This window comes from Antrostomus carolinensis, unplaced genomic scaffold, assembly GCF_000700745.2.
Source record: "Antrostomus carolinensis isolate BGI_N321 unplaced genomic scaffold, ASM70074v2 scaffold12854, whole genome shotgun sequence".
NCBI classification, from domain to species: domain Eukaryota; kingdom Metazoa; phylum Chordata; class Aves; order Caprimulgiformes; family Caprimulgidae; genus Antrostomus; species Antrostomus carolinensis.
The window spans coordinates 18,292-43,238 of record NW_010311452.1 but is presented as its reverse complement, the minus strand read 5'-3'; the positions used below and the strand labels follow the sequence as shown (position 1 = coordinate 43,238).

At 42.1% G+C, this 24,947-nt stretch overlaps 1 protein-coding gene across 2 annotated transcripts in view; it reads right to left on the bottom strand.

Moving 5' to 3' along the window:
• Positions 1–713: 713 nt before the first annotated feature.
• Positions 714–24,947, bottom strand: part of FASN (fatty acid synthase) — a 37,106-nt gene continuing 12,872 nt past the window's right edge. Inside the window, exons 14-42 of one of the 2 annotated variants that reach the window (XM_010166748.1) lie at positions 24,006–24,121; positions 23,326–23,501; positions 22,785–22,976; positions 22,409–22,489; positions 22,124–22,313; positions 21,626–21,801; positions 21,238–21,441; positions 19,681–19,991; positions 19,141–19,530; positions 15,839–16,003; positions 15,520–15,638; positions 15,264–15,418; positions 14,717–14,920; positions 13,560–13,710; positions 12,908–13,086; positions 12,215–12,334; positions 11,947–12,069; positions 9,679–9,902; positions 9,193–9,394; positions 7,997–8,148; positions 7,399–7,490; positions 7,094–7,245; positions 6,564–6,806; positions 5,158–5,346; positions 4,424–4,651; positions 3,771–3,991; positions 3,103–3,201; positions 2,715–2,966; positions 714–1,621 (exon numbers count right to left, since the gene is read on the bottom strand). In XM_010166748.1, coding sequence (XP_010165050.1) covers positions 1,484–1,621; positions 2,715–2,966; positions 3,103–3,201; positions 3,771–3,991; positions 4,424–4,651; positions 5,158–5,346; positions 6,564–6,806; positions 7,094–7,245; positions 7,399–7,490; positions 7,997–8,148; positions 9,193–9,394; positions 9,679–9,902; positions 11,947–12,069; positions 12,215–12,334; positions 12,908–13,086; positions 13,560–13,710; positions 14,717–14,920; positions 15,264–15,418; positions 15,520–15,638; positions 15,839–16,003; positions 19,141–19,530; positions 19,681–19,991; positions 21,238–21,441; positions 21,626–21,801; positions 22,124–22,313; positions 22,409–22,489; positions 22,785–22,976; positions 23,326–23,501; positions 24,006–24,121 — 5,244 coding nt within the window. In that variant the 3' untranslated portion in view covers positions 714–1,483. Of the gene's footprint in view, positions 1,622–2,714; positions 2,967–3,102; positions 3,202–3,770; positions 3,992–4,423; positions 4,652–5,157; positions 5,347–6,563; positions 6,807–7,093; positions 7,246–7,398; positions 7,491–7,996; positions 8,149–9,192; positions 9,395–9,678; positions 9,903–11,946; positions 12,070–12,214; positions 12,335–12,907; positions 13,087–13,559; positions 13,711–14,716; positions 14,921–15,263; positions 15,419–15,519; positions 15,639–15,838; positions 16,004–19,140; positions 19,531–19,680; positions 19,992–21,237; positions 21,442–21,625; positions 21,806–22,123; positions 22,314–22,408; positions 22,490–22,784; positions 22,977–23,325; positions 23,502–24,005; positions 24,122–24,947 lie in introns of both variants that reach the window. The other variant, XM_010166747.1, reaches the window with a different exon arrangement.

Genomic DNA, 24,947 nt, shown 5'->3' with positions numbered 1-24,947 from the left:
TCCTAGTTGGTGCTTCATTGCTACCCAGGTCTCCTCTGTATCATAAGTGTAGCAAGGATATACTGATTTCAGAAAGGACAGATCCAGCACAGCAAAGGCAAGAAACTTTTAAATTTAATTTTATGCAAGTTTCCCTTGAAAAGGTACTAAATCTTAAAATCATACCATCCAACTGATTACTTAGCTAACTTATGTGGTATCTCAAATCTCATTACTGAGAGGAAAAAGAATACACAAGGCTTAAGCAGACCTTGTGCTAAATGAAATATACAGGGGCTTTGGGTAGATGCTTGTTTGTTTGCCTGAGCTTTGGTTATGGGAGAGCAAGAGTAGGAGGATTTGTTCAGTTATTGTTGAAGAATTCTTTTTCTGCTGCCATTCCAAATGTCTGCTTGGGTGGTGAGGCTTGAGCTGGGAGGGAATAAGGTAAAACAATGGCCTTAATACTTTACTAAGGTTCTGATACAGCAGAGCACAGAACCTTGCACAAATATAAATGAAGTAGCTGCCTAGGGACAGCTTTGCCTGTTTTTGTCACGCCCACATCAAGGCTGTTCAATACAGTGGCACCTTTCAAACTATCCACCCTTCCAGGCCTTCCCTACCCTGCTCTCTCCTCAAGAGGGGATGATGGCAAGAACTCTCTTCTACCTTTTCCTTTCTGAACAGGGCAGGGCAGTGGGGAGAAAAAGAAAATAAATTTTTTTAAAAAAACACCAAACAACAAAACCCCCCACAAAAAACCCCAAACCACCCCACAACCACAAAAGAAACAAGAGTGTTCCAAAGATACACTTTGGTTTAACAAATGGGCAACTTCCCCTTGTAGAATAAACCTTCCTCTCCAAAAAGGGATGTTTCTTTTCTCCTATAACCCACGATAAATTAAAACCAAGTAAGAAGTCTCTGGTTTGACACAATAAATACTTAGAATATATCAAATTAAAAAAATATAGTTACAAAAGCCTCAATGGAATTCTCTTTCTGACCTAACTACAGACAGATTCTTCACAGACAACAGGTATCTCCGAAATCAGCTGCAGCTTCTCTCCCTGCTCACTGGGCCTGGTCAACAAGTGCTATCACATATCCTTTGGAATACTGTTAAGACAAAACAATATAGAGCACAAGAAATCTACTCCTAAATTTGTGTCTCATACTGCCAAGGGTGTAGGAAGCAACCTTTGGTGGGGAACCCTCATAGCAGTGCCCAGTGACAGAGTCACAGCACTAGAGTAACATGGACAGGGATACTAGGGGAAAACAAAGCATAGGAAAGGAAGGAGAAGGAACCCATAAAAGTTGGGAAAGGAAAAGAGCAAGAAGGAGAGAGAAAAAGACCAATCAAGTTCAGCTGGACTTCCCAGTTCTGGCAGCAGAGCAGATGAGATGTTGAACAACAGGAAGAGTTCCTTGGAGTCTGTCATAACAAGGAATGTTGTTGGCATTTTCTTCACCATTGACAGTAAGTAAGAAGAAGAAGTTAACCCTCTCTGACACTGACACGTGGCTCTGCCAGTGAGCTGTGGATGATTCCAATAATTGATTCAACACCATCTCCTTCCAATAAGGTACGGTGATCCCCTTCAATAATATGGACAGATACTTTCCCATCGCATACCTGCACAGATATGAAAAAGAAAAACGTTATATTCACAGTTTATAAGCAGCTCGTCATTAGCTGTTTTGGGTTTGTCAGTCATCTTACTCATAGTTTACACCACCATCTCTATCAAACTCAGCTGAAAACAGCACCAGTTTTACTCTTGACACATTTTCATAGATCAGCTGCAGGGCATTATTTGGATACAGTGTTTTAAAGCATGACAGTTTGACAGCCTGGCAGGTGATCCACTGAAATACAAGCTGGGCAGGAAGCCAACCAACCTAATACTAACAGAATAATTTCTGTTAGTATTAATTTCACAAAGACTGAATGATAAAGTAGCTACTTCCAACCCCTTAAGAAAACCACATAACCCTCTCCCTCAACCTAATCTTTTTCCCACCACCATGAATCTTCCTTTAAGGTCATTATGTAACTTTAATAACATACAAGTTAGCCAGGAATCAATGATGAATGTAAGTTAGAAGTCTAAAGGGACAGGAGATGTGAGAAGCAGTAAGGTAGTTCTGAAAATCACTTCCTTTTCCCTGGTATCTGTACCATAATGTAAGACATTCAACCCTTTTACATGAACAGCAGCTAAAGAACAGTAACCTTATCTGGACTACAGGCTGAAAAACCCGTATTTTTTAGGCCTGCAAGAAAGCCACATAACAACTTCGAAGCAGTCCAACAAAAGGTAACTAAGAAAAACCTGCCTCAATTGTCAGAAGGCTGACACTTGCTCTTCAAAAGTCTGCCCTCATGCAGTGGACAAACTTTAGGGGTCTACAGTGAAAGAAGGAGAATAAAAGGGACTTTTGTCAAGTTACTCCCTTTTAACACCTTTATTATGTAAAGTATATCTACAGACCTAAAGGCTAGACCTCCTGGCCCTTACTACCCTGAGAAAATGCCTGGGACCAATGAACTCATTTGCTTTTGGGGACTTTTAATTCTTGTTAGAGCATGATAGCTGCAGAATGATAATTTCTTTCGCGTTGGTTTTGTTCCTTCTCCCTAAATAAGGATGATTTTTCCATGCTTTTCTTTTGCTTGCCCAAATATCAGGAGAAACTCAACAGTCACCAGTGCGCCTCAGACTGACCTCTGAGAGTCTGTAGTCTCCACCCAGACCTTCTTCATATTCATTGTGAGACTTTGCCCGCATCAGTGTCACATTCCCATGATACTTGGACTCGGGTATATACTTGTCAGCAGCCTTCAGTTTATGGTAAAAGGAAGCAGCAGCAAAGCTGAGTGCTTCACGATTGATGTTTGTGTGAATCTCAGTTATCAGGTCTGCAGCAGCATTCACACGGGCTTCCAGATCTTTCAGGGGCAGAAGAACCTCCAGCAGCTGGAAATATTAACATTTTTTTCCCCCCATTAGTCTCAATATCTGAGAACCCATCTCTATTAAACAAAAAACCCACACCCCGGTTATGCAACATAAAGAAATATAAAAATAAAAAAAAAGAAAAAGAAAAAATTACCTTATTGTATTCAATGCCTGTGAATTGCTGAACAAAGGCACACAATGCTTCAGTCTCCAATGCAGCCTCATTTCCTTGGGTCAGCTTGGCTCTGTAGCTCTGGGAAAGAGAAGAATAAAATGCAAACATGAGAGCCTGATCTTGAAAGTTAGATAAAAACAATTACAGAACAAAGGGCTTTGAACTGGGAAAAAGGGAAGGGGGAAAAAAAGAAAGAAAAAAAGATAGACTGAAGCCTGGGCTGGGGGAGAAAGATCCCTTGAGCACAGATTAGAAAGCAAATCCACAGGCTGCAACTGTCTGGAGCCTAGTATCCTCTATGAAGTACATTGAAAATGGAGAGGAAGGCTTTCCTAGCATCCCTGCACAAGGATCTTGTCTTGCAAACTCCAGGATCTTCCAGAAGACATACTATTATTATGATTTACCATAGCAAGAGCATCATTTGTATCCCAGCCCCTACCAGTTAATGAAGACCAACCCCCATATGCTTCCACCCTTCAGCCATCCCTAAGCATCCACTGTCTACAGCTGTCTCCCAACTCTGCTGTCAAGAAAAGTCTGTCAGCTTTTCAGATGGCTTGTATCTACAATAGCAAGCTCCCAGAACATGAGCCCTGATGACACAGGATGGTCCTCAGACAATAGATTTTCTTTGTATCTCTTACCTGAGTGTATGCTGCCACAAAGGAATGAGACCCATCAAAGAGAAATAGACTGTTGAGTGTGTGGGAAGCATTTTGTTGTGCTTGCAGTTGGGAGCACATTTCAAAGGCTACACAGGCACCGAAAGAATATCCAGCAATACGGTAAGGTCCTTCAGGTTGTATCTGCTTCATACAGTCAATGTAATAGGCTGCCAGGCTCTGTATGCTGTCCAAGGGAGCAGCTAGAACATGGAAGCAAGTTAGAAACAGATGCTGGTGAAGAGACAATTATGTTTTCATGAGCTCAGAAACATCCAGGTTATTTTGTAGGCAAGTTTCTTAATTATGGTTAGCAACTTATGTTTTGGACATGGAACAGTAATGTTCCTGCTTTCCAAAGACAGGAACATGTCTTGTTTTATTCCTGCATGCTCACCTGCTGACAGAGACTCAACGCAACATCCAATTGTTCCATTTCCCTGCAAACAAGCTCTTCAATTTAACCTAGTACCTCTCTTGTTACCTGGGGATGTCTGACATGACCCTAAGCAGACTAGAGGTACTGATGCTTGATTCTCCAAGTTCAAGAGTCTAGAAACAAAGCTCTCACTATAAGGCAACTAAAATTCAGAGTGCTACATTTACAAATTCAAGATGCTGAAGAACTGAGATACCTTTTGTGCACTGGAGCCCATAGCAGGGCATACGAAGTCTGGAGGCAAGAGTGTAGAAAACTGCAATGGATCCTTCAATAGGGTGAACAAGGAAAAGGGGGCGCTCTGTGCTCTCAACATCATTGAGACGGGAGATCGTTGGCCCTTCTGGGTTCACCAACAAGTTGTTCAAATCTAGTTTTGGAGGTTCTCCTGGGCCTGTCTTCATCAGTTGGGATGGCTTCAGCTCTTTGAAGGGAAGCACACCAGATAAACACAATTAGATTCAGGATTAGTCCTGGTCACATAGCCATAGTCCTAAAGGAGAATCCGAGCTGCCCTGGATTAGCTCTTTGGCTCACTGTATCACCAGGGCATAGACATAGGGATTTTCCTACTGCCAGTTGCTCTGCAACAGCTACATATGCTTTTAGCTTACAGTGAGCATGACATTACATTGTTTATTCCTCAGACAGGTAAAAGGTCTCAAATTACATCCTGCACACAGCTGTGTAAGACTACTCATGTAGGCAGATACTAGCCAGAGAAGAAAGCAGCTTTTATGCTCTTTTTTATATCTTGCCCCTAGAACTAATGGGCATGACCCAATGATCAATACACTTAAAAGCCTTTCAGCTGTAATTTTACTTCATTATTTGATAGAGGTTTATGTCACTAGAGATGAAAGCAACAAATTGGGAGCTTAATTGTTTGGACTCAGGTGACTGGTAGCAACCCTGATCCAGATACTATACCCTCCGCTGTCCCAGACTTGGAAGAAAGTTCACGCAGTTTGTTGATTGTAAGAAGTCGAATTTCTCTCATGGTCATAACGATGTCATAGTCTCTCTCCAGAGTCTGGCGCACCTCCACACCCATCAAGGAATCCAAGCCCAAGTCTGCCAAGGAACTCTCAGCATTCAGACTACTCACATCACGGACGCCTGAGAAAAAACAGCATATTAACAAAAGGCTGATTTGTTTTCTGCTCTAGGCCTCTCCAACAGTCTTCCCGGCTTCCTTCTTTCTCCTAAAATCTGAATAAACTACAGCTACAGAGAATTACCTTTCAGGATATCTAACACTTTCATAAGTCACTCCTATAACTCACGTCTGGTCATATGGGATCTAGTCTTCAGAGTACATGTTAAATATGCACAGCGTTATGACAGTGGATACATCAGTCCTAGCTAAACAGCTGTGAACACTGTCACTTCAGCTCCAGACCAAGTTCAGTATAGTCAGCTAAAGGAATTTCACATACTGGAGGCTCTAACTGAAACTGCAGTCCTAGACCTACTGCAACTAATCCTCAGCTACAACATGAGATGAAACAGTTATCAGTGTCAATGATGGTTGACCACAACACTCAATATCTATCACACTGGAGAAGGAGGCGATTCCTCTAGTCTTCCTCACCTCTTCTACTTCAATTTTCACACTCTTCAGTCTCTCACCCTTTCCTTACCTGTAAGAGATTTCTCATAATAACACTTGCATCTAGAGCTCTGCCTCCCCTCCTCCACCGTGTGCTGCCCCATGTTGCCACACTTCCCACCATTAGGCTTCTTATTAGCCTCTCCCTTTGTCTTCACACACTCTCTCCTTCCAAACTAACCCTACAGCTAATACGATTTTCCATCTAGTAATCTATGGTTACTAGATGTTCGCATGGGATTACAGACAGAGCTGGTAAGAGAATATACTACCAGTTAGTCAGTAAGTACATAAAAGCTACTTTTTGTGGCATAGGGACATCCTGAGGTGAATGCTTGAAAGCTGGAATAGTACTCAGCTAGTCACGTATTTGCCCTATAATGTGCTGTCCCAGAATTTTGCTCTTGGGGACTGTTCGTGTTGATTGTCCATTTGGAGAAAGGCACCAGTCCACTCTAAACAAAACCCAAAATACTGAAGTATGCATGTGCATGTCTGCAAACATACTAAGGGAGGAAAGCCCACACTGAAGAACCAAACTGATTGTTAGAGCGGAGCAGTGCACAGGAAAAAAAATAAAAAACAGTCCCACAACACCACGACAGCACCCACACCACAGAAAATCAGGAGATGCTGAACAGAGCACCTACAGCAGTGCCACTGCCTTCCAAAAAGCATTGAGAAGGTACACACTGCCCAGCAGTGCTTGCCTGACAGCACTCACCCAGGATGTGAGCAACAGCTTCTACGAGATCCCGTTGACTGCCTCCTTCAGTTTTCACAGAGACCTTCTCTGCTAGGACAAAACTGGACATGACAGGATGAGGTTGATTCAAGAAGATATCAAGCACCTCCAAGCAGGAACTGATTTGCTGGGGAACGGTTCCCCCAACCACAACCTCTCTGTTTCCCATTGTCTTCAGAAGGATACCCACATCACCAATGGCTCCCCATTGGATTGCCAGGCCTGGAGAAGAAGTGAGAAGAAAGAACACGCTAGGCAACTAACTAAAGCACAAGGTAACAGCAAAAGGGAGTTAAAAACCAGCTAAGCTAAGGCCTGCATTCCCTCTGTACTGTTCAATGGTCAGTTTTCATTCACACATGAAAGACTCGGAGTTAACAGCTGGAAGAGGAAGCAGCCTTCAGCGTTCATTATCATTCTAGACAAGTACACAAGTTTCTGCTGAGCCAGTTCTCCCCTGGATGTTTGGTAGGATACATTATTCTATGCAGTGCTTAAAGTCATCTTACCTGGGAGTCCATCATGATGTCGCTGCTCACAGATGCGCTCCATGGTAGAATTGGCAAAGCCATAATTGCTTTGCCCAGCATTTCCTCTTCCACAGCTTACAGAGGAGAATACAACAAAATGGTCCAGGTCTGGACACTTCTTACGAGTCACCCTTTTGAAGCAGAGCAGGAGAGAGAAAGCCCATCAGAAAAACCTGCTAACTATGTCTTACTGTGGAAGGCTAGTGCAAGACTAAAATGACTAAGTTTGATCAGCTCTGTGACCATAAAAGCAGTTCATATTTGTCTCTTCTACAGACACTTACCAATCCAAATGAAGGGTGCCTGAATACTTGGGCTTGTTGACCTCCCAGAAGAATTCTGGGGTCTGATTTTCAATCATGCCATCTCTAAGGACCTATTGGGGAGGAGGGGAAGCAGAGAAAATTAAAAAAAAAAAAAAAAAAAGGCACAGTTCCAATATGTCCAGTTTCTCTGTTTAAATTTGCTGTGTGGTATGAGATATGAGAGGATATCACTACACAAGGCACTTTTGTAACTTTCCAGCACAGACATATCCTGAAAGTCTTGAAATATGACAAGGACAACATGGCTTTTGGTAAGTCTGCTTTTTTCAGTACTGTCACTACAGCCTTCAACTGGCAAGTTCTATATGGGATTTTTCATGTCCCCAGAAGTCTTGGGCAACATTCGTCTTGTCCCAGAACTGAGCTTGCTGGCCAAATACTGTTGCTTCCCAGGTCAAGGGGCCAGACCTGTACGTCATCAGATAAGGCCAAAGCACAGTGTCCGTTGAAACACAGAGAAGCAATCTAGAACTGTATGAAGCATAACTGCTCTCAGTAAAAAAGACACTTGAATGGCTGCTATCTCTTACAAGCCCCAAGTATTTTTGTTACTTACCACAGCCAAATTAAAGATGCCTCCAACTGGGCCAAGCTGCAAAGCTTCTTCTATCAATAGCTCTGTTCCTTCTAGTGTTCCAATATCACTGGTAGATACCAACACTTTGATTCCCAGTGCCTTCCACTCTCTAACACGTTTAGCCTGGTAGCCTACAAAAAATAAAGGTAAACAGTGCCTGGGATGAAGCATTCAAACCATAAGGCTTTGGTTAACTTTCTCCTTATGCTTTTCTGACTAGATAAGGTCTGAATAGCTAAGTAATTCCTGATTCAGCTACAAGAGGAAAATGGGACAAAACTGGAATAGTAGGAAGAAGTCACTTGAGTTTCAGAAATATTCTAAATAGATCAAAGTGGAGAACGAAGTCAGAAGAACATAAGGGAGGGGAAAGAAGAAAAACTACAACAGTGAAGGGAAATTAACAAGAATTTGGGTACCCACAGAGGAAAGAATGACTAGATTAGAGCATGGCAACAGATTATAGTAGCACAACCAGAACCTGAGAAGTAGATTTGTGTGTTTGCACAAGTGGTGCCAATTGTGAACTTGCCAATAGAAAGAAGAAATCTGTAGAGACAGAGAGAAGTTTTGTTATGACTGAATTTGTATGAGGAAACACTGAAGACTATCACTGATAAGAAACCTCAATACCACAACCGTAATCAAACTAGTGGCTTAAAACTGAGTAAAAACGATTACTGATGTTATCAGACAATAGGGCACATGTTTACAGATGAGCTCTGTGAAGGAGCAAGAGCAAGCATCCACACACACAACTCGAGGGACAAATTATCTTTAGCACAGAGCTTACAGGCCTTTCCTTGTGGCACGTGATCCACCATGCTACAGCCATTGGACAAGTCAATGAGGTAGCTGGATACAAACTGTACAGAGGGTAAAGGTAAAAGTAAGGCTGCAGAAAAAATCCTGGGTAAGGGGAAAAATGGGTTGATGGAATTAGGAAGCATAAAAAAGAAGACAGAAGTAGTTGGAAAAGAGGTCAAGTTAAAAGATACTTCCTTCTTGAAAATAAAGGGGACAACAGCCTGTTTGAAGTGAGAGAATACAGGAGAGGAAAGAAAAGACATCAAGACATTATTTGCTGATAGAACACTTAAAAATCGAGAGAAACTACAAACTGAGGTCTGTTGAAAGGCAGTTATGTTCCCTGTTCCATTACAGGTTTTGCTTACCAGTTCGTATACCAGAACGAGATGTCAGTATAAGTTTCTGTGCTCCTCTCTCAACTAGCCACTGTGCCAACTCAAGTCCAAATCCTCCTAACCCTCCTGTGATGATGTAAGACTTGGTAGGTGGACAGGAGGTTCGGGAGATGGCAGATATTTTAACTGGTTCAGACCTTCTTAAAGGACATTCCTTTTCCTCTTCTTGGACCTTCCAACCCCCCACAAAAAAAAAAACAAAAACAAAAACAAATAGTAGTTAAGATCAGATACACAATGCATTTCTTTCCATGCTATGCTCCTCCAGTCAATGGAAATGAACCTTGTATAATCAGAGTGACAGACTTGACAGTTACATTCGTGACAATGTCAGCAGTAAAAACAATAACGCCATGGTGTCCTAGCTATACAACTTCAACTTGATCAAAATATCCAATACAGTCACCTACAGAGGATGACAGATGCATCAGAGAGTCAAAGTCATTATCTCATTACCTTAATCATAACTTTGCCAATATGTTTTCCTTGTGCCATGAACCTGAAGGCAGCTTCTACCTCTTCTTTGTTGAAGACTGTACTTCTCAGGGGCTTTACCACACCATCTTCTATGCCTTTCTTCAACAACTCTGATACTACCTCCCACTCTTGATTTCCCTCCTCAAAGATTGCATCTAGTAGGATTCCATGAAATGCCACATTCTTGAGGAAGAGAGCCATTCCTAGAAAAAGCAACTTGGTTATGACCTGATGCTGCTTAGCCATTTCAAAACAGAGCCTATCTTCTGCTTCAAGAACACTTCTGTGTAGGTTAGTAGTTTAAGACTGAGGAGTAAAGCAGTCACTAGTTGCTAGATTTCTACATTTTCCAAACTCATTCTTGCATATACTCTGTAAATTTATTAAGTTGTTGTCTTACAAGCAGACCAGTTTAACAGAAACACCACACACAAAGATTATTTGTCAAGAGGATAAGCTATAACATGGTCAGTCTGATACTAAAGAGGACATTTTATGTCCAGTGACAGCCAAGTTAGAGTCAAAGAGGAGCTAGAATTCCATGTACATCCTGTCCATCTTCATGGGAAACACTTCCTCACAGGAAGTTTTCCATGATGCTAGGATCTTTTAAAATTTAATTAGAATAATAAAGGGGACTGTCAACACTTGCCATATGCAATCATTCTACAACAGGAGAACATTCTTGTCATTTTTCATGAACGCATCACATTATAACACTTGAATTTGTTTTCCCATCCAAGAGAAAAGAGGTTAATCTTGCCAACAAGAACTGGGAGGTGTTGTTGACTCTCTCAGGGAACAAGAAGCCTTGCAGAGGGGTCTGAATAGGCTGGAACATTGAGCAATCATCAATGACATTAAATTTAGCAGGAACAAATGCAAGATTCTGCACCTGAAAATGAGTAATGCCAGACACAAGTATAAACTGGGAGAGGAGTGGCTGGAGAGCAGACCTACAGAAAGGGATCTGGGGGTGCTGGTTTGCAGCAGGCTTGGCAGGAGCCAGCAGTGTGCCCTGGCAGCCAAGAGGGCAAACTCCATCCTGGGATGCATGAAACACAGCAAAATCAGCCAGTCAAGAGAGAGGATTGTACTGCTGTAGTCAGCACTGGTGCGGCCTCACCTTGAGTACTGTGTGCAGTTCTGGGCCCCTCAATTTAAAAAGGATGTGAAGGTACTTGAATGCATCCAGAGGTGGGCAACAAAGCTGGTTGAAGGAGTTGGAAGGTATGTCCTATGAGGAGCAGCTAAGGACTTTGTGTTTTTCTAGTTTGTAGAAAAGGAGGCTGAGAGGCAACCTCATTGCTCTCCATAGCTTCCTGAGGAGAGGACAGGGAGAGGGAGGTGCTGATCTCTTCTCCCTGGAATCCAGTGACAGGATGTGTGGGAATGGTTCAAAGGTGCGGCAGGGGAGGTTCAGACTAGACATTAGGAAACATTTCTTTACTGAAAGGGTGGTCACACTGGAACAGCCTTCCTAGAGAAGAGATTGATGCACCACGCCTGTCAGTGTTTAAGAGGCATTTGGAAAATGGCCTTTAATAATATACTTTAATTTTTGGTCAGCCCTGAAGTGGTCAGGCAGTTGGACTGGATGATCATTGTAGGTCTCCTCCAATTAGAACTATCACATTGTATTCAAAATGTCACAGACTATTTAATGAAACAACAAATTAACGTTCTCTCAAGATCAGGCTCTCTGTAGTTATCTAAAAAATTCCAATTACTTTCACTCTACAAATGAACAAGTTTACCCAGAACAGTGGGCAAAACTGCAGCTTGTATAGCTATGAACTTCATTTGCCAAGTTTTACAGGGCATTCATCTACTATAAATGGATATAGCACATCCTAAGACATTTTCAAGTGAAGTCCAACAGATCTATGAAATCTACAAGCTAACAGACACAGTGGCAAACAGTGCCATCGGAAGTGAATGCTGCTTCTTACTACCTCTCTATCCAAACACTTTGTGGGCAACATGTCCTATACCGATTTTAAAGAAAGACTTTGAGGAAGATAACTTGTTTTATACAGGCTTCCAGAAAAACGCTGAGTGCCACGCTTCTCCAAGAAGGTATTTGTTAAAAAGACTACATAAACTGTTAGTGATAAAAGTGAAACAGGTATTCCAGCTAAAAGCCTTTCTAAAATTGAAGATTAGTCTGTGTTAAGATAGTATATAGGTTGTACTGTCATGTTTGCTTAAGCATAATGAGATGTATTTCCTGATGCCCCATCTTACCAAGCTGACTGTTATTAGACAGATCAAATTTGCCTATTTCCAAAAAGCGCCCATGTCGAGCAAGACAACGCAAACTGGCTTGGAGCTTCTCTTCTGCCAAAGAATTTAACACAAGGTTGACACCTGCAATGAAAAGAGAAGCAACTATTTAATAAACTCAACTCTGCTAAGAGCCTAACTCTTGTTTTCTAGTAATTAATTTTGTCTTTAGAAAGTGCAACTGCATAATGTGACACATCTGACAAAAGAAGGAAAAATATGAACTTACCTTTTCCATTGGTAACTCGCAGTATATGTTGCTCAAAGGTAGTGTTTCGGGAGCTAGCAAAGCTATTAGCATCCAGCTGTGGGAATCTTGCTTGGAGATACTTGCGTTTCTCAGGGGAGCCTGAAAGTAGAAGACAGACTAAATGGTGACAGTACTCTTTTATTAATTTTTTAATGATGAAACAGCTCATTTTCATCTGCACATCTTTTCCCAAGGTCTTTAAGTCTGAGCAGCCATCAAGCACTTGCTTCAAAGCTCTCAGCCTCTCAAGGTGTCAAACCTTAGGACAAAGGCTATCTAGTTGTTACTGCTCATTTATGAGCTACAGCAAGGACCAGAAACAGACTAAGCCTTACAACAGAGAGACATTCTTTGACCACATTACTGAATTTAAAATGAAGAAGCCTTGATCTCTTGATTCTATAATGTACAGAGGTAGATAAATTTGTCTGTCCTGTGGAAGTTTCAAGCCAATAGTCAGTAGCTGTATTTACCATGTATGCTGTTCTCAGTCTAGAAACTAGATCAAAGTTACAGGAGATAATACTGGGGGGAAAGAAGAATATACATAAATATGTATTTTTATATATAAACACATATGCGCACATACATACATTTCCTCTTTCTATTTATCATATATAAATATTAGAATTTTTTTTTTCCCCACTGTAACACTGAGCCCTCAGTACTCACCTACAGTAGCAAAGACACGGCAGCCCATGCTCAGGGCAATGGCAATAGCTGCTTGGCCCACACCTCCTGAGCCAGAGTGAATAAGGATACTCTCACCCTTCTTCATACTGCCTCGAACCACTAAAGCATAATAAGCAGTGGCATAAACCACGGGCACTGAAGCTGCTTCCTCCAGAGTCCTAAGAAGCAAAGTGAAAGGGAGAAGGTATCTTTAGCTATGCAAATGACTATTAGGTTCTCCTGATGATTGATACCTATTTTTCTGCAATAGAAAGGTTAAACTCGAGATAGACCAAAAAGTATAAATGGTTCTCAGTCATACAGCAGACTACCACAGCTGCCAAGCACAGTCAAGAGTTTCATCCTTCTGCAAAAATATTTCAGTAACTAACCAACACTGAAATACCAGTGTATACTGAAACACCTGGAGATAAGAGCCCAAGAGATGAAAATCTTTTCAAGGCATGGTACAAAAACTAGTACTCAACTCCTGCAGTCAATCTAAGCCAAATCCTACAGCTGCTCAGGAGACTATAGTTCTGTAACCATTTCTCAGAGTGCAGTTCTCTGCTCCGATCAGGTCTGTCATCAGCCTCCGGCAGGAGGGCAATCTTAACCACATACACAAACCAGAAAATAGAAGTTGACCTACCAGTTTTTAGGCACCTCCCATAGAAACCTCTTGTCACAGTCTACCACTGTAGCCAGCCCCTTTGCTGGCAACAATCCCATCACCCTTCTTCCAGCCAGGTCCCGTCCGGAGAACTCCATGCCCAGCATGCACTGCTGCAAAGCCCAGTTACCTGAAAGAATGTTTGCATCTCTTACAAAGGAAATTTATCTTCAAAATATCCCTTGGTCAAGAATTTACAACAACAGTAGTCCCTGAAACTTGGAACTCCAGAGACAGAAAAAGTGCTGGGATTTGACTACGATGCACACAGTTCATAAATCACCATAGTTAATTTGTTGCTACGAGAGTAGTGGAAAAGGACTTAGTCTCATTAAATCTTAATCCTTTTCCTTGATGATTTGCTTTAGCTTTCAGTTTTCATCTGATAAATTTCACAGAAATGTGCTGTTTCAGAGGCCATTTTGTTCCTCTTTGAAAAAGAATGATACATAAACTAGAAAGGATGATCACAGCAGAAATAGCTTCCCTGTGAAACCCTAATTTTTGCAAACAGCCATTTTAGGTAGAGTCTAACTCAGTCATGAAGGGAAACTCAGCCCTAGTCAAGTGGCCTGTAAGAATCTCCAAATGTACTTTTTACATGTTCTGCCCCTCTCCTTTAAACAGAGCTTTAAAACAATTTAACAGTCATTACATTAATTCTTAACTCACTATGAGGCAAGATATTATCACCTCCATTTTGTAGTCTGGAAATTACTTCACCTTGCATTTTTCTCCCCTAAAAACAAAGCACATCTAGTAGCATGGCAGCATGAAACTTCAACATTCTCACCTCAGTATGTACCTTGCCCATCTCTGGGACCTCTATCAAATTGTTTCGCTTGATGCTTGATATCTATGCAATGGGATAGTAATGTAGTAATGTTTCCTCACAGCAAGGTTTACTGATTTTGCCATACGAAAAGTGGGACTGCAACTGGAAGTAGAACTTAGGAGTTTTTGATGTACAGTCCTGCAGCAGGGCTATACTTCCCTTTTCAAGGGTATGCTTTCTTGCAACACGAAAAGTGATACGCACTTTACCCACTGCATAACTAACATTCAGGAGATTAAGTGAATAAATTCTAGAACAGTAATACATAAATACATTTTCTTGTAGTGTAATTTTAACTCACCAGGGATAGCATCAGGAGAAAGCTTTCCAGTGGCCAGCATAATGTCCCGGAAATTGAGAGATGCGTAATAGACTTTGCAGAGCTGAACAGCGGGATTAGTTGTGTGGAAGTGTCGAAGTGGGGAGACAATCCAATGAAGAGATGAGAGGTCTCCACGAGTCAACACATTTACATAGGCACATTCTGTCAACTCCCGAGGTTGTGCTGCAGAAGGCGGCACAATAAGAACTTTACGTACATTAACACAGGCACACACTTTCCAGAATGCGTAAATTCCTTATGTAATTGCTACCTCCTCCTCCATTTGCTCTCCAGAAAGCCCTTTCTTACTCTGCAATACTTTCCCATCCCTCCTCCTGGCACTAAAGCATGCTACTGTTTGCTCTGAGCTGGAACAGAAAAATTCCAAATTATCCATTAAAAAAAAAAAAAAAAGAAAAGAAAAGAAAAGAAAAGAAAAAAAAGGAACAATAGCTACTCATTTTCTGTTCAAAGTCCATTCAGACCCAAGGCCCTGCAAGTGATCCTCAGACCTCAAAGGAGTTACCTTGCTGCAATGGGAGATGCCTGAAAGAGCCCCACTTTCCATCACGATACACATTCATCACCAGGTCCATCTGAACAATTTTCTGCATCTCCAGGGAAGAAAGACTTGTGGGTGGGACAGCTGATGAAGGGTTCAAGTTGGAAATGAACACACACCTAGAAACCAAGAGTTGTCATTTTGTTTGTTTTGCTATAGGCCTGAAAAGAAGCTAACACAAAAACATCTCCAACTGTGACTCAAGGGCATGCTTACATACCTGATTCTGTGGCCTTCTGCTTCAAGGCGGAGGCAGTTCACCATTCCCAAAATTCCTGAGTTCCCACAACTGGTGGCAGTCAACCACACAGGCTGTTCCGATGGGTCAGCCAAGATCTCCTATGGGACAAACCCCAAACTGTTTTACTAAGAACTACAGAAAGGAAATAGCCCTTGTACCCTTGAGGCAGAGATGAATAACTACTTTAAGACAAGTATCTGAACACACGCACACATACTCTTCTTCTAGCACTGCTAAATATCTCATTTAGAAAGCGTAATGACTTGGAAACTGAGGTATGCAGGACACAAATTCTCACCTTTAAGGATTCAACCCACTTATAATGGGTCTCATCTACTGGCAGAAAAATGGGTGTTTTAGCAGCGGCTTGCCGGCGACACAGGAAAATAACTGAGCCAAAGAACGATTTCTTCATGGCGACCAGATTCAGTGAGGCTTTGCTGAATAATCCCTCCCACTGTGCCTGTCAAATCAGGTAAAACAACAATTAACAGGAAAGTCAAAAGTAATTAGAAATACAAGTCACATCCACACTTCAGGCTGAATCTCCTCAAAGATGGCTTCACCAGGAACAACAGGCATTATCTACCTCTTTCTTGCTTTTGCTTGAAATCCTGGCATCTGTTCTCTATTGTCTCAGTACAAATATATATTTGATTAACATAACAGTATTTTATCCATGTCTAGACTATTCCTTCTTCCCTAAAAGATGCTCAGAAAGCAGTAGTACAAGTATCTTGAAGCTCTGGTTAGGGAACTAGTCTTACCACATTACCAGGTGTGCAGAAAACAGAGCAGTAAGGCACATCTCCACAGCCAAACAAAATTTACAGATTCCATCACAGAAAATAAAAGAAGCGGAAACAATGAGTTTAGATGTTACCAGTCTACGTAACATCAGCCCTCTCTGCAACATAAAATGTAAAATGGGACATAGGACCTAACATGAAAAAACAAGTCACCCAAACCCTTCATCTGCAGCAGGTTGGGGAGAAGCAGCCAATGACTAGCAAGGAAGAAGCATGTATACACCTAAGTTGAACTGAAATAGCATTTCAGAAAAATAAGAGAATAAAAATGCATGTATGGCACATCCAGAAACACTGAGGCTCTACTACCTGAATGAAATAAAGATGACTGTGGGCTCTTAGAAAAAGCAAACATTTGCTTTTCATACATCAGGAACAAAACAGTAGAAGGTTTTTACAGCACAATCCCTTATATTGAGGACTAGGGACACTATCTCTATCTAGAAAACTTTAAGAACTATATTAAGTCCTACCTATTTTTACCTGTGTACTATCATTTTCTTTAGAGCAGGTGTACTCAACTCACATGTAACTTATCCATAGGATTTGCTAATCCCAGGCTACTGACACAACAGATCTAGATTTTAAGTTATGAGCTTCAGGAGCATCTCACAGCCTTCTTTTTATCCCCTTCTTTACTGGGTAGGATGCAAAGCCGAAAAACTCACCCTTTCTTCTCAGATCTTGAAAAATCTTTGCAGAAAATGAAGGGCTAGAATCCATGTCATTGCAAAACTCAGAGTCCAACTACCACACTCCAGATTTATAAACAAAGAAGTTAAACTATCATAAGTGCAACTCTTATTCTAAAAGACAATCTGAGAGACTACACCCCCTCAGATCAGGAAACACAGAATCACAGGAGTTGGAAGGAACCTCAGGAGATCATCTAGTCCAACCCCGCTGCTAAAGCAGATTCCCTACAACAGGTTGCACAGGTTGCAGAAGGAACGCCTATGATTTGTAAAGGGGCAGTTTTCCACTACTGATTACTCTAACAGCTGCCAAGAAAGAGTGATGTCCCAGCTCTAGCCACTCACTCTCTTCCTCTTGTGCCAGCATTAGCATTAATTCATCTGTGTGATATACTGGTTTGCAGATATAAAGCAGACACTCTGAACCTCCTGCCCTTTATTTTGCTGTATCTCATTATGGGATCAGATAAAGCAGGGAAGAAGGAAAGGAAGGAGGAAGAAAAAAAAAAAAAGTACAGAAGAAAAGCTTTCCTTTCTGGGGAGATCTTCAATGTTAGAAGAGCCTAACTAGTTTGTAAAGTCTCACTCCCAGCAGTGATACCAAAAGGAAGAGAGATATTCTGATACTGAAGCATTTTAGGATCCTACAGTGATAAAGTTGTACCCCATCCAGGAATGCAGCACATTATTTTAGCTATAAAGGACTGTCCTGGTCAGTGTTTTCATACAGATTATATAGATACACAAATGACGAGGAATAATTTCCCACACATTTTGACACTGTCCTGCATGACATCTTTGTGTCTAAGTGGGAGACATGGACTGGACAGATGGACCACTCTCTGGATAAGGAATTGGCTGGATGTTCACACTCAAAGAGCTGTGGTCAATGGCTTGATGTACAAGTGGAGACTGGTGATGAGTGGTGTTCCCCAGGGGTTGGTATTGGGAACAGCACTGTTTAACATCTTTGTCGATGACAGGGACAGTGAGACTGAGTGCACCCTCAGCAAGTCTGCCAAAGACAGCAAGCTGTGTGGTGGACATATTGGATGGAAGGGATGCCATTCAGAGGTACCTCGACAGGCTTGAGAGGTGAGCCTGTGCAAACAAGGCTAAGTGCAAGATCCTGCATCTGGGTCAGGGAAATTCCAAGCACAAATGCAGGCTGGACAGAGAATGATTGAGAGCAGCCCCGAGGAGAAGGACTTGGGAATGCCAATGGATGAGAAGTTCAATGTGAGCCAGCAACGTGTGCTCGCCGCCCAGAAGGCCAACTGCATCCTAGGCTGCACCAAGAGAAGTGTGGCCAGCAGGTCAAGGGAGGGGATTCTCCCGCTCTACACTGCTCTTGTAAGACCCCACCCGGAGTACTGCGTCCAGTTCTGAGGCCCCAACATCAGAAGGACAAGGACCTACTGGAGCGAGTCCAGAGGAGGCCACAACGATGATCTGAGGGCTGAAGCACCTCTCCTATGAGGACAGGCTGAGAGAGTTGAGGCTGTTCAGGCTGGTGAAGAGAAGGCACTGGGGAGACCTTATAGCAGCCTTCCAGTATCTGAGGGGGCTACAGGAAGGTTGGGGAGGGACTTTGGACAAGGGCAGGTAGGGACAGAACAAGGGGTGATGGCTTGTAACTGGAAGAGGAGAGATTGAGATGAGATCTGAGGCAGAAATTCTTTCCTGTGAGGGTGGTGAGACACTGGCCCAGGTTGCCCAGAGAAGTTGTCCCCTTCTTCAAAGCATTCAAGGCCAGGTTGGATGAGGCTTTGAGCAACCTGGTCCAGTGGAAGGTGTCCCTGCTCATGGCAGGGAGGCTGGAACTAGATAATCTTGAAGTTACCTTCCAACCCATAACATTCTATGATTCATTAAGAAAGGCTTTCTTGACTGAATTAACAGTTTATTCTCCCAACCTAATCTGTGGAAATTCACAACTTTCTCTTCCAAAGAGGTGTTTATTACATATTCCTGCAGCAAGCCTCAGTGGAAAGTGATGTAAATGATGTCCACTCAACATTCATCACAAGAGCATCTGCAAGCAGCATACTCTAGACTATCCACCGAGAAAGTATTTGTTCTCCCCGGAGGCTTACCTCACTCAGGAAGCTGTGTTTCTGCTGCAGATCTGGACTTGTAAGGAAACCGACAATTTCTCCAAGTGTTTCACCTTTAAGAAGGGTGTGTAGCAAAACAAACCCCCCTTCTTTCAATGCAGCTGCCAAATTAGAGAGTATTTCAGTGGTGTTCCCAAGAACACTTGTTGAACAGTTGCATACCACCAGGTCAGCATTGATCAGATTTCCAGAGGGAAGGTTAGATGGATCCCACTGGCTAAAGGAAACTCCAGCATCTTGTAGCTCTGTTTCACTAGCTGAAAGAGTTTCCAGGATGTGGTCAGTGGCAATGTAGTCCACCTGCAACAAGGGCTGAGTATTCAGAATACTTTTGACACGAGAGAACAGATGTCCACTTCCTGCAAGTGCCTGCGATAAGAGAAGGGGAAGGAAAAGGGGAAACCAAGTTGAAACATGAATGATACACAGAATTATAACTGGAACAACAGAAGTATGCAGTCAGGTTACTGGAAGGCTTAGAAACACCAGCTGTGGTCCCATACTGGGCTTCCAGCTAACCTCTACTATCTTCATCCTGTGACTGGTCATGTTCTCTAACGCCACATCCAGGCAAGTCTTCAACTCTGAAGAATCTAGCAATCCATTGAGAAGAGGGTCGTCCTGGAAGTGCATTTTCTCTTGACTCACAATCTGTTCCAGCTCAGAATGGAGGTTTCCATTCAGTTCCAGATGGCAGATTTCAGCAAGGATATGCTGAAGGCCCTTCTTCATGGGTGAGGACTCTGCAGCAGCCACTGCAGTTTCTAGTCCAGGGATAACTAATTTGACCCCATGCACTGCTACCTTAGCCTGTAAGTTCTGGATCAGATCTGTGGAATAGAAGAGGAAACAAAAGGAAGAGTCAGATTTTTCCAAAGGTTTTTCTTTTCCTCTTTGTCTCTATTTGCTATACCAGCTGATCAGCACCACAAATTCCAGCATCTTGTATCATTAGCCTAGCCACACAGATATAGTGCATGCTCCTGTACATTCACAGGATTACACGTTGTGCAGTAGTTGTGGTCCTCAAACAAGTGGGCTTTGTGGCAAGACAGTCTAACACACCAAAATCACCTGTGGCAAGACTGACTGAAAGTGGGCAACTAACAGAAAACTTCTGACTGATTTAGGGTGTTGTGGAAGAAATTAAGTTTCTGCAGATTCAAAAATACTAAAATGCATTTTTTCTTTATAACCAAATGGAAAATAGCTCATCTTGACTGATATCAGAAACAGCATTACAAAAAATAAAATAAAAATCCCACTACAGCTTATGTAAAAAACTTTGGGGACAGTATTAGATCTTTTATATCTATCACCAAATCAAAGGATGAGTGTGAAGACACTTTACCAAAGTAGAAAGACAAAACTGCTGTCTCAAGATAAAGCAAATTTCATCACTAGAGTAAGAAATTCTAAAAAAATAATAATTTTTTTCCCTTTGATGAAAAGGCAATTAAAGTGATGAGCTGAGTGGATGTCTTCCCACCCAAAGAGTGCTGTACTAGGCTATCGGTTTCACAATCGACTAAGCTGCTCCTATTCTATTCTTGCAGCAAATGCAAACTTTTTTTTTTTTTCCCCACATGAACCTCAGTTTCCCTCCTCAGATATATTCTTGTGTCCACAACCAAGTGGGAATAGAAATGGCAGCTTACCCATCTTGGTAGTTCACAGGGAAAAACAAAATAAGGAAGCTAAAGACTTGAGGAAGTAGGCTCTCCTGACAGTGTTTAAAGCAACTGGGATGGATTTCTCCTTAAAGAAGATGATTTGTGCCCCTCTGCTTGCACCAGGGGTTGTGCCATCTGACACTGCATTGACTGTTACAGATGGGTAGATGCTTCTCCAACTTCCCCACAGCTTTACTTGTACCCACATTCTAGAGATACCTCAGGCAGAAGTAGCTTTTTGCTTCTAGTGAGCGTACAGACAAAGGACTCTTGCTGAAGTCTTCTATAGAGACCAATGTTTTATTTCTTGGATGTTCTGAAGTAGTATGAACAGCTTCTCTCAGACAATTCTGTTAGGCTGGAAGATTCCCCTAGTGTGACAAGAAACCAAATCCCACTCTACCTTTGCAGTGCTCCAGATAGGCATGAAGATGAACACTGGAAGACAAACAGTTACTCTCAGTATAGGGCACAAAGCAGAATTTTTCCAGGGTGGGAGGGATCCGTTCCTGCTGTCGTCGTGGTGCCACAGAAGCATGAAGACCATTGATCTGAACACCTCCTGCTTTAAGGCTATCAAGACAGTGGTCCACAACAACATCAAAAGCTGAAAGACAGGAAAGAAATGTAAGTTTGCATGTCAAGACTGTTACAGAAGCTGCTACAGAAGGTGCAGAACAGCCTGGAGACTAAGAAGGTCCCCTAAAGTCCATCCTGCTTCTTAGGAAGTCATACATTCATCCACACAGCAGTTAAAGCAGTAGCAAGAGCCCAAGCGTGAGAGACGTTACCTTCTACATTTTCCTGGTATTGGCACACCTGCTCTTGATGGAGCACTGGGTCAATACACACTGAGCGAATCCTGGTGGGTAAACGCAGACTGCGTCCAGTCTCAGCTAAGATTATCATGTGTAGCAGGGTGTCAAGGAAGGTCACCCAATTCCCATTCCACAGAACTTTCCCTGTGGTTGCTGCAGAAGAAGAGGAAGGGTAAGCCTCACTGTGATTCTGTCATTCAGCAGATGCCAGAAGTCACTGCTTATCAAATGCAAAGTCTGCTGTATGTACCCAGCTTCCCCTGTAAACTCCAATAGTCAGTTCTACACTGGAAATAACAGCTTTCCAAATGCTCTGGCAGAACCCTTGGTTATTCTCCATTAACACACCAAGTCTAATTACCACACAAAGCATAGTCAGGTGGACTGTTTCAGTTAATACAAATGAAATTAAAAGATCAAATAGTCATCCTTACAATAACCATAGTCATCATTCTTCTGTAGAAAGTAAATTCACCTTCACTGTTGCATTCCAGAACACCCTGGAAAGTTGGTCCATAATTATATCCACGCAGATGCAGCTCTTGGTAAATGTCTTCTTTCAAGAGGCCAGACTTTGACCTCATGTCTGCTTGAGTCTGAAAGTCAACTGGATGGTTATGGAAGTTCTTCAGAGCAGTGTTTTCTAGGAGGGAAATCTTCCCTGATGGGCACAGTGGCAAGAATAAGAAATCATCAGTGTCCATAAACAATGGATTTTAGTAAGACAGTGCATACACTTACACTTCCTTCACTTACCACTCACAGCCAGACTCCCATTCCCTGACACTTCAAAGCAGTGGGAAGCAGGCATGAGTCTTACTTCCAGTTGTACTGATCCTGCAAGAAACATTGAGGAAGGAAGACAGGACTGTGAGGTCTGTCAGAGGTCAGATTCATTGCTACTATCCTCAAGCAGAGCCTTCTCTTTCACCATCTCCAGACTCACTGCATACAACATGTAATAAAGATGACCATAACATGTGCTACTTGACTGTATGAATTCACTTATTTGTTCAGTCACGTTGCACATCTCTTCATATTTTCTCCTTTGTTTCCCCTTGCATTTCCTTCCTCCCACTCCATTCATCTTCATTACACAGATCTGCAGTTGTACCAGCACACTCTCACTCACCCTTTTTGGGAAGGATAGTTGCCTGATGAATTGTGACTTCTTCAAACATAACAGCCATTTGCTCCATAGCCATGCCAAGAGACCGTGCCAGAGTCCGCCAAGCCAGTACTAGGTACCCAGTTGCTGGGTACAGGACTCTGCTGTCAATGCAGTGACCAACCAAGTAGTGGTCAGGAGAGTCAGGACTCACATCTGTGAAAGAATAAAGAGCAGAATAAAAATAATAAAACCACTGTAATGAAGAGGTCTTTTCCCCTCGGTATCCTTAAGAGGTTCTAGTGGTTTCCGCAACTATCCTGCCTGGCAACATGCAGCTTTTAAAACTACTGTGAGTCTGAATCAAGACAGTTTCCTGCTCTGTTCATATTCTTTCATCCCATTTCAGAAGAAGATCCTGTCTTTTTCAATCCAAGCCACACATTAAGCTTCAGAAGACAGTTTCAAGGACACTGCTTTGAGTATGCTTTTTTTAGTTTTATAAAAGAAATGCAAGGGTAAAGCAGGAAGGAGACAAACAAACAAACCCAAACAGCAAACACACCGATATTGTAGACTGAAGCAGATGCAGAGCCTTTGGAACCTGATGGAAAGTCTTCAGCTTTTGGAACATCCCAGTCCTGGCTGTGGTCCCATTTGATGTATGGAGAAATAAGGGGTGTTCCCACTGGGACAGGGTATTCCACAAGTGGAAACAAATTATTCCCAAGAACATTTATCCTAGGAAGACAAAAAGTATCAAGACAATGTGTGTGCGTGGTGGGCAGGGCAGTGGGGAGGGAAGGGGAGAAAAAAAATGAGAAAAAAATTTACTATAATACTTAGAGGTCAGACAGTAATTGGTTTTGGGCTCCATGTCTTGAGATTTTTCCAGGAGTACCATGAACACTTAGTACAGCCAAATTTGTAATTCTAACAGTCTACAAGATGCAAAGTTTATTTCCAAGAGCTAGTTCCAGGTTCCTAGGCCCCTAAAGTTAGACTCCTCTTTAAAAGGCCCTCCCAGCCCAAGCAGTCTCTAATCCAAGGCAACATTTAATAAGTGAGCTTGTTAAATATGTAAAGCACAGATGTAAACTCCATTTTTTTTTTCCAGGTTTGTTGAAGGAGTATTTCAATGTTGAAGGAGTATTTCAATCCTTGTGAAGATATGCATGCTGGAGAAGAGACCTGAATTCTCTCCTAACTGATACCCCACTCACCCTCCTCCCTTAGTCTCCTTACCCAGTTAAATGAATCTTTCCAGTCTGTGTTAGGAAGAACTCCAAATTATTTTTGTGCTCTTTCTTCATCAAAGGTAGAACGGTGCAAGTTGGTTTCAAAGCTCTCCTCAAGATAGCCTGGTCAAGTAGAGTCCATAAATCACTGGTGGAAGGCATTACTTACTACTTTGTCTCTGATTTTTTCTCTATATATCTCATACCACTTCTGTTTCTATGCCAAGAATTCCATGCTAGGTGCTAGAACGTACACCATTTTAACGGGGAAAAGGAAGAGCAGCACAATATCCTTCCATCAACTCAAGAAGTTGTACATCTGGTAAAGCAGAACCTATGTAATATTAATGAAATTCTGCCAAAACACAAACCTCCTTTTCCCAAGCAGGTTGTCAAGTGGAATCAAAAGTTGCACTTCAAAAACTGCAAGATCACCCTCTCAAGCCTCCCACTCGCACACACAGGAACCCCACACATAGCCTAGGCCCTTACTCCCAGAAGCAGTCCTTTTTAGTCTGAAGCACCCTAGAGCATTTTCCAAGCAACAGCTATTAAATAAAAAAAAAATAAGCCTTCAACATCTGACCCAACTTATATCTTCTCTTCAGCTTGTTCCCATGGTCTTTAAATGGGAGAAGGAACTGAGGGAAGAGAAAATCAGAACACTCTCAAACCCAGCTGACGCAAGTTTTTAGTCACTTGTGTTAAGAGTCCAGAGTTGTACAATTATTTTAAACATGAAGTGTAAAATCTTTTTATAGATAAAAATATCTGCCTAACTTAAAAGCTCTGCTTTGATTCTCCTTTCAAGTCACTTTCAAAGCATAAATAAGACTAACATGACATAATATATACTGGATTGGAACTCAGAAGCACTGTGTAACTATTTAACTTGACTCACAAGTAACTACGATTCTTAAGACTTTTCTCCTCTAGTACGCCACAGACC